Source organism: Fistularia commersonii, chromosome 25 (assembly GCF_037954325.1).
Source record: "Fistularia commersonii isolate RoL2024-O1a breed Wild chromosome 25, RoL_Fcom_v1.0, whole genome shotgun sequence".
Taxonomy (NCBI): domain Eukaryota; kingdom Metazoa; phylum Chordata; class Actinopteri; order Syngnathiformes; family Fistulariidae; genus Fistularia; species Fistularia commersonii.
In genome coordinates, this window is record NC_141308.1 from 9,483,158 (window position 1) to 9,492,294 (window position 9,137).

The 9,137-nt window shown below is 43.7% G+C and overlaps 2 protein-coding genes across 3 annotated transcripts; one reads left to right on the plus strand and one right to left on the minus strand.

The window, feature by feature from the left end:
- The first annotated feature begins 264 nt into the window (after positions 1-264).
- LOC147219188 (uncharacterized) lies at positions 265-5,348 on the plus strand. Of its 2 annotated transcripts, XM_086173035.1 has the most exons (3): positions 267-1,733; positions 3,079-3,256; positions 3,401-5,348. In XM_086173035.1, exons 2-3 carry the CDS (start codon positions 3,088-3,090, stop codon positions 3,793-3,795), a joined length of 564 nt encoding a protein of 187 aa, XP_086029161.1. In that variant the 5' UTR covers positions 267-1,733; positions 3,079-3,087; the 3' UTR covers positions 3,796-5,348. The 2 variants fall into 2 exon arrangements, with proteins under 2 accessions (XP_086029160.1, XP_086029161.1); XM_086173034.1 differs by having other exon boundaries at positions 265-3,256.
- Positions 4,951-6,376, minus strand: tmem125b (transmembrane protein 125b). Its single transcript, XM_086173033.1, has 2 exons — positions 5,920-6,376; positions 4,951-5,821 (listed from the first exon to the last, which is right to left on the minus strand). Exon 2 carries the CDS (start codon positions 5,771-5,773, stop codon positions 5,081-5,083), a length of 693 nt encoding a protein of 230 aa, XP_086029159.1. The 5' UTR covers positions 5,774-5,821; positions 5,920-6,376; the 3' UTR covers positions 4,951-5,080.
- Positions 6,377-9,137: the final 2,761 nt, after the last annotated feature.

Here is a 9,137-nt window from a genome sequence, read left to right on the forward strand (position 1 = left end):
AGGTTGCAGATTCCACCTGCAAAACCCAGAGGACATGATATATTCATTACATAAATGCAGACTGCAGCTTACTTCACAGTATCTTACCATTGGTGCAATTTGCACAATTTTGTTCAGTAATTCATTAGATCTATATTATATATCACGGGTGGGCAAACTCCGGCCCGCGGGCCACATCTGGCCCGTTGGTCTTTTTAATCCGGCCCGCCAAAGATTGGTATAGAATTCATACTTGGTGTGAATGATTGGATCAATGAATTGGGAGCTCAAACAGGAGATTATTTTATTTTTGGAGCTACTTGAGAAGGCTTGAGAATTTTCCTGACCTAAATGATGATTCCTGACCTAGATTGTCTTTGAGATTTAGCCTTTACCGTGGACATACGCATGAATGAGCCGGATGTGACGCTACGAGGGAAAAACAAGTGTTTGTTTGAAATGCAAGTGTTTGAAATGCAAGCAAACGTCAGGGCCTTCAAAACCAAGCTGGTTTTATTTTCAAAGAAATGTCAGATAATGTTCAGACAAATGTCAGACAAGTCTGATATGTGCAGTTAACAAATGCATTTTTTTTTTTCATATATGTATTGTATCTTGTGCTGACCCAGCCCACCTGTTATATATATATATTATTATATTATATTTATTGATGTTCACAATTTGATACTGCTATCCCAGGTGCCCAAGTTGCCCTTCAGGGACAAGTAAAGTTTCTTACAATTCTCTGATTCTGATTCAGACATGATGGAATAAGAATCGAGATGTAGAAGCAGACGCAAAAAAAATCTGCTGTATATTACAGTAAACTTCTATTAAGTGCTCAAGGTTTTCCTGTCAAAATGGACACGTGTTCGATCCACAAAGTGTCCCTTGGCCTCCGATGAGCGATCAATACAAATCATGTGTAACATTGACTTGCTCAAAGCCTTTCTCTGGTGTATGTATTATAAATTCCCTCTGCTTGAATGAGTAACTGGAGAGGAAATCGATCAATACGTTGCCTCACTTTCATTCAATCTCAACATCTGCCCAAACAACTGTCGAGATATTTTTGGGCTGTGCGAAAAAATGGGTCCAATTGAGTTTGATTTATAAAAGAAACGACTTACTTCTACAGCAGAGCTGGTAAAGAATTTCTAAAACATAACAAACTTTAATCAGTGTTCGGTGACAGGGATAAAACGAGGTGTTAAATCTGTGATTCAGGTGGAGAGATCATCAGGAAAGCATAATAAATGAAGCCCATGTCAGCTGGGATCAGATCAGTTCTCCTGTGGAACAATCAAAGGATTCTGCTTTAGGAAAAAAACAAAGAATTAAAGTAAAGCTTAGGATGTAACGCGCAGGGGTGACATATCACGTACGCCTCTTCCCACCCAAGAATCCCTTTGATTCTTTGCGCTTAAAGTTTGATGTTGGATCAATGACCTCCTCTTCAAGTCTTATTTCACTTGAATTTCTCTGTATTGCTGGGAGAAATGCACACAAGCCTAAGGGAAAGTAGGTTGTTACAGGAGAATAAGTGACAAGGGACCTTCAAGTGGAGAAACAAACAGGAAAGCAAATAAAGTTATTCATTAACGCACAGGAAGAGTGAAATTAAGGCATGCTGTGTAACCTTTGTCCACCGAGGTTCTGTTTTTTTTTTTTTTTCGTCGTTACATTTTCAAGAAGGAGCCGAGGACGCTCAGCCAAAAAGTCCCAGCCAAGTGACAATCCAGAAATTCATCAAGGTAGGTCATTATCTATCATTTGGGTTTCTATTCTAAGGTATGAGGAAGTTGTGAGCCTGAGGAACGCAGTTGAAACCTCCGGTCGAGACGTCCTTGCAGCCTGATGGCCCGTGACCGTGCTTGCAGTTTTACCTCTTTTAATCAACCATTTTCTGATGGAATGTCCGCATCTGAATTCCCTGCGGACACGTAGTTCCTCTTCTCATCCGCGTTTCGTTCAAGGCCACCGTGTATACGTGCAAAAATCTTTGATTCAAGACGAACTTACAAACAGCTGGGACGATCCTGGAATCAGACCACGTGACAGTGCCAGAAAAACACATTTACCTCCAAATATTTTCCCCTTATAACTCAAAGCTCTTTATTTTTTTACCCGTGGGAAGTCAAAAATGGAAAAGGAAGATAGTTTATTCACGGCTCGGAAAAATTAAATCATGGCTGTGGATCTCCTGGGGGTCAGTTGTTTAAAAAAAGCCAAGTATCACCAACAGGGGGCATATTGATTTGGCCTGGGCTTCAGATCAATCCATGTATCAGGTTGAGTTGTCCGCAAGTCATTGCAGTTTCTACAATTGATTATGGGATAGTACTGCTTGGTTTTAATGCCTTACATGGTTGTACTTTATCTCCTATTTGATCTGCTGACGACCAGTGAGTCTGAACACCGGACAAAATCCTCCAGCAGGATTCGATGAGCGTTCGAAACCTCAACCCATCACATGATCTGAGCTGATCCTTCCCGGGAGATCCCACTCAGCTCTCTGCACCACGTTGGGATTTTATTTCATTTTTTTTGCTTTGATATAACTAACGTTATTGTTGCCACAGTCACTTGCTAAATAACGAGTCAAAATCTGAGTTGTTGAAGATATTGATTGAGCAAAAGCAATAAAAAAAAAAAGAAAAAAAACATTATTTGATTTCTGGCAATTCAAAAATGTTTTTATCAATGGTGATTTATAATATTAATTTTTAGAACAATCAAAAAAGCGCATTCTGAAACACAGACCCCAAAATGATATTTTTTTTTTTTTTAAATAAATAGAACCCCCCCCAACCTCTCCAGAAAAAAAAAGAAAAAAAAAATTATTATGAATGTATGTATGCACCAGTATATGGTTCTGAGATGGCTATTCGGTTGAGTGGTCACTTTTGACTTCCGACTACTGGTACTTTGGATCTTCGGTGACTGAATTGCATTTTTTGTAAGTTGCTTTGGTTAAAAGCGTCTGCCAAATGACTAATGTAATGTAATAGAAAATCAGAAGTATTTGTCTGTAGTGGATTTAAGCCTGCTATTCATCCCAGGGAAATTTTAAGCATGAGTCTCTGTGTAAAACTACAGGAAGGAAAGATGGGTTCTTTCAGCTGGAGCAGCATCATGGTGGCCCTCTTCTTATACCAGGCGTCTGCTGGAAAAGTGCACTCTCCATCTGTGGTTGAAGTCGAGGAGCTAAAGAGCTCTCAAAGACACCTACTGTCAGAAAAGGATGTTCAATCCAACAACAGCACCGGCACGGAAAGTAAGTTACATTGTACTGCTTATTCTGCTATCTCCTAGCTATTTACAACCAGGTGTGTTTTATGAACTTTGAGCCCAGTAAAGTACAGTTTCTGTCCGCACAATCGCGTAAAGGTGTCATCTATTTTGTCCCGTGATTTCCCAGGGGCCATCGACAGCGAGGACCGCTCAAACAAGCTGGAATGGTCCTATCTGGCCATGGGTCTGGGAACGGTCCTCGCCATCTCCCTCTTCATTGTTGTGGTGGTGAAGTTTCGTCTGTTCCATCGCTTCCTGGCCAGCTACAGACACTCTCTGCTCCAAGAGGCCGACGGGGTCAGCCAGTACGGCCACGACGACGTGCCCTTCCCCACCAGCGTGTCGGCCAGGGTGGGAGCGGTTGGCGAAACTCACGGCAGACCGGAAGATGATGATGATGGGTTTATTGAGGATAACTACATCCAGGCCAGCGAGAGGCACAGGGCGGAGAGAGAAAGAGATGACGGGGGAGAGATTGGGACAGATGACAGCGATGAGGATCTCGAGTTCACTATCGGCTGACGGAAATGTTGTTTGAAAAACTGAGTTTACAACACGGATGAAACGAGAAAGCTGTGAACGTCAGCGACCTCTCGATACGTACCAGATGAAAAATCCGAATTCTCTTTGTGCAATTTATTCACTTCCAAGATGTTTATATTCCAGCTTGGCTTTCTGTTTTTAATTTTATCCGGGAGCTGCATATATTTGATATGTCACCAAAGCAGACAGAATAATTAAGACTGGTATATCACTAACACTTGAAGAGAATCTATCCTGTTTGATTTTGAATTTATGGAATTGCATTTATTCTTGATCAATGTTTTTTTTGTCATTAGTCACATCATCATATTTTATGTGTAGCAATGTACATGACATATGCTATGTAATTGAGATACTGTTTTCTTGATATGTCGATGAAATGTTTCTATTCTACTTTAAGTTACTGTAAAATGTTCAAATACTGGCCAGCATACAAAGTAGTCAAAATGTCCACAACTTTATCATGTACAGCACTAAAATAAAACACGAGCTTTATCAAAAAACATCCGAAAGAATAGTCAGACACTGTAAAGAGTCAAGGTGTACTCCATCCACTAGCGCTGATTGGGTTTGTTGCTTGGTTACACACATTTCTGACGGTAAGTGTCAATTAAGCGAGTAAAATGACTGGTTCCTGTATGCTTTCCGCTGTCATCAAGAAAATATTTTTTTGTCTGTTCAATTTTGATAAGAGAAGCAGGAACGTGAATGCCTTTATGTAAGGTAACATTTTTTCTTTTATTGGAATGTATAGTCTGAATGCTTATTGTAAATTCTTTGTTCATTTCAATGTTATTATTAATCCTGGTATATAGACCACCTTGATTTGCCATGCAGGAATATCTTAATTCCACACATTCTGACAGATGAAAACATTTGTCAGAAGCACACATAAATGTCTACCACTAATCCAACCTGAGGTGCAGTTATTGCAAATACATGTATTTTGCATGTATTATGAAACATATTTGCTGTTTTAAAGAGGTAGTCCATTTAAATGTCAAAGTCCTAGAATTATCCTAGCCTCATGTCCAGAGACTTTTGGAAATGCAAAAGAAGTAGCTGCTCTCATTTCCAGTCTCCAAAAGGACTCAAATGTGAAGTCGGCTTGATTAAATATATCGTTTAAAGAAGTTTCCGGTGAAAACTCATTTATTTTGTTTTTTTTCGTGGACAACAAAATTATACCTGACCTTCTCTGCAGGCAGTGGTCGGCAGGTACTGACTGTACTTTTGTTTTTTTTTTGTTTTGATGGGGGTTCCTTCAGATCAGATTGGTCCAGCTGGAGGCCATGTCCCTCCCGGCATGGCTCGTCTCTCCTCCCGAAACAGTGAACACCCGGATAGTTCGACTCCCCAGCCTCCTCGCTCTCATCACTCTCAGTCTCCTCCTCTGTTCCCTTCTTCTCTTGAGAAAGACCAGCACGCTGTAGCTCGCCACTGCGAAACACATGCCGAATCCGGCAGCCACCAGAACCAGACCGGACACCAACATCTCCCCGCTGTCGTGACCTTCGCCGCCGACCGATGTGAAGCAGAGCAGCACGACCCCGCACAGCGTCACCGCCGACCCGACGGCGAGAATCAGCGCCGGGTCGGCCTGCCCTCCGCTCTTCAGCTGGTCGATTCGTCGCCGGCTGTGCACGCAGTTCATGTCTTGGATGGCAGAGCTGAGGAGCTGCTTCAGCAGAACGGCCAGGGAGAGGAGACACAGCGTGGTGCCCACCCCGAGGCGCCACTCTCCGGACAAACTGGTGGTGGTGGAAAGGAGGCCTACGCCACCCAGACCCAGCCCTATAATGAGTGCAACGGAAGCGCAGTAACATAGCAGGGAGTGGCACGGCTCTCTGTACCACCACATCTCCACCTGATCCTCCAGGACGCGTCGCTGGATGAGGTCCAGGTAGAGGCTCGGATGAGCGCGAAATGTACGACCGGGTTGGTAGAAGGCGTACATCTCGGGAATGGCGACGTGTCACCGCCCGGGTAGCAAAACACAAAGCACCTTGAACAATGATACTATATTAGACTTGCTATTAGATTGTGCAAGTTAGCAGAAATACCTGTGAAATGTAAATGAATAAAAAGAAAATAGTTACTTACAAGATACAGGAAGAGAAACATTTGCTGCTCCTAATATAAATGCTCTCCTCCAGCAGACCTTTGCCTCAGCAACAAAAGCATTCCCTGCCTCATAACTTGAGGCACATTCATCTTCCTCTTTTGAAAAGAGAGTCCGCGATCGAGAGCTCTCTCGCAGGAGCGTTTCACTCTCGTCTCAGAAATCAAACTGGCTACACGTTGCAAGACGGGGATCACCCGACAAGACAGTCGTAGAAAATCCCACAGACTCAAAGACATTGTTGTGTTGCTGATGACGAAGCTGACATCCTGGGATCCTGGGTCGGGCGGGGCGGGCGCTCTTTGTGTGGAGCCCCTCAAAGAACCCAACCATGACTGTTCTGGTGTAAGAGATTAATAATCTCTGCTCTCTTCACCTTCGCCATCCCCGGTGCCTGGCAGACCCCTCCTCTCTTCGCTTCACGCAGGAGAAGCATGCGGTGCGGTAAGGTGGGTTAAAGTCGGGTCACAATAGCAGCCTTGGATCATGCTTAGGCGGAAAAGTGCCAACATTGTCCACCGAGGCCCCGCTTGACAATAGCCAGACCGCTGAACACAATGACTCTGCTGCAGAAGGCGCGTGGTGGCGTGTGTGAGTTAACACGGGCGTTGCGTGGCCGTCGTGGTGGGACGAGTGATGTCAGTGTGTAATGATAATGGTGTGACTGTGAAACTCCGGATAGCGTCATCCGCCTGGCCACAGTCCTTCTTTCTAATGTGCATCTTCCAGTAATCCCGTCATGACGGCACAGGCCGGGCTCGGGGTTAGCTGAAAACTACCCCTCGGTTTCAAATTGGACAAAATACAAACCGCCGAGATGAACGCTCTCCCCGCCAGTGGAAAAACTGTGTTTACGATGACATCGGCTCTCAACATAGATTTTCCTGGAATAAATACTTTGAAATTCATAAAGTCGATTTCACACATTTCTATGCGCATTCATATCGTTTTGATCTATGTATCCATATCAGTTGAGTTAAATACTGAAACCAGAGATCTTCTTGAACGTGAGTTCTGAAGAACCCTTTTTTCAGTTATTTAATATCCTCAATAGTTTCATGATAATCAGAGACTGGAGGAGGTCCCATTTTCCTGACGTTTCATATATTTTCTGGGTTTACATTTAGCAGAACAAAAACCTTTCCAAGGAAGATCATGTCGGAGGAAACATTTTAATCCTCTTGGTTTGTCGGCGAGACCATGGAGAACGACTTCCGGTCCACCATCCGGTTGCTCAGGCGGGGGAAGCGGGCGCTGCCGACCTCAAGCCGAGACGTTGTAGATCAGTGGCGGGAATACTTCCGAGACCTCCTCAACCCTGTTGAAACGCCTCCCAATGAGGAAGCAGAGCCGGGGAACTCTGGAGCGGACACACCTGTTTCAGGGTACCTGACCCTGGTTGTGTCTGTTGTGATGTGGACTCTGCTTGTCGTGGTGCAGAGGGCGCTGAGACAGAAGGAGAATCTTTCATTTTACCGGTTGATCTACGTTCCCACCCTCACCCGTGGTCACGATCTGTGAATAGTGGCTGAAAGAACGCGATTGCGGGTACAAGCGGCCGAAATGAGTTTTCTCCGCAGGGTGAGAAGTTGGGTCATCTGTGAGGAGCTCGGAGTAGAGCCGCTGCTCCTCTGCATAGAGAAAAGTAAGATGAGGTGGCTCGGGCGTCTGGTCAGGATGCCTCCTGGACGTCTCCAAGGAGACGGCTTGTCCATCTAGGAGGAGACCCTCAAGGAAGACCCAGGACAAGCAGGAGAGACTATATCTCCAGGCGGCTCTGGGGACCACCTTAGGGTCCCCTCAGAGGAGCTGGAGCATGTGGTGGGGTAGAAGGAGGTCTAGAAGATGGATGGATGGATGGATGGATGGATGGATGGATGGATGTTTTGCTGTCAAGGTCTTGATATTTCATAAATTGGCTTGCTGTGAGGTTTTTCTAAACACTGAACCTATTCTCTGGAATCAAAGAAAATGAACACATTTTGTGCGGTGATTTCACTCTCAGGCTAATAACTATTCAGTGTATGTACAAACAAAAATATATATGTGTACTGTATGGGTTTGTCTCAGGTGATCAGTGCCATGCATGGCAGCTCTGCTGCCATCGATGTGCGAACGGATGAATTCTATCTTGTCTAAAGTGCTTTGAAACCTCAAGCCTGAGAAAGTGCTCCGAAAGTTGAGGCCATATATGTATAATTTTATCTATAATTCTCAAGCTTGCCGTCCTCGTGACCTCTGCCCTGGATCCTCAAACAAATTGCCAGTGCTTTGCCCCTTTTCAACGATTTGACCGCCACCTTTTCTACAAATGAATGCAACAGCAACTTGAAATGCACTGCCTCCACCTAGTGGACATCAATCCCAGGTGTCCAATTCACCATTGCAGCTTTGGTCAAAATTGGTCAAATACATTCTCAAAATTTACTAGCATATGGGTATAAGTTTAGTAAACGGCCGTTGCATAAATTATGGTGGAAATAGTTTAAAAGCGATACAGTCCCAGACACGTCATTAGCACAAAGGGCTCTTGTTCTCTTTGTCCTCAGTCCTTGAGGCTCATCATTGCCTTTTTCACGATTCTTTGCACTAGATCAGAAAATGTATTCCACCATTTTTCACAATGTAATTTATTATTCCTCCTCTGAAGTACCATCAAATATCTCAAATTCTTTCCATGAATGGTCCAGCATCTGGTGGCCCACTTCAGCAAATAGGCCTTGAAAAATATGATTATGAAGAAAGGCTAGTCAAATGTAATGATTTTCAGGTGTTAATAATAAACCTTGAGACTGAATTTCCCATCCAGTTCACTAAATCAGTGTTTCTCAAACACTGTGCCGCACTGTGCCCTGGAAAAATGCCCGCTTTCACCCGATTGGTCCAAAAATGATTTGTTCAGTGCAAAGTATGTATCTTTTTATGTCTATCTATGTGGACAGCATGCAGAACAACAATTAAATGCTCTTCAACTAGATGGCAACAGTTAGTGAATTATTCTGTGTATCTTTTTAAGCATGACTGTAATAAAGACTAAAAAAAGACAGGAACTCAGAGCAGTTGAAGGAGATCTTTGTGTTTCCATCTCTCCTCAGTTTCTGCAAGAATATCAGCTTCGCGTTCAACCAAATAGGGCCAGATTTCACACTGTGTAAGTAAAATAAGGCTAGTACCATCGTATTTCATAAAAAATGTTTTT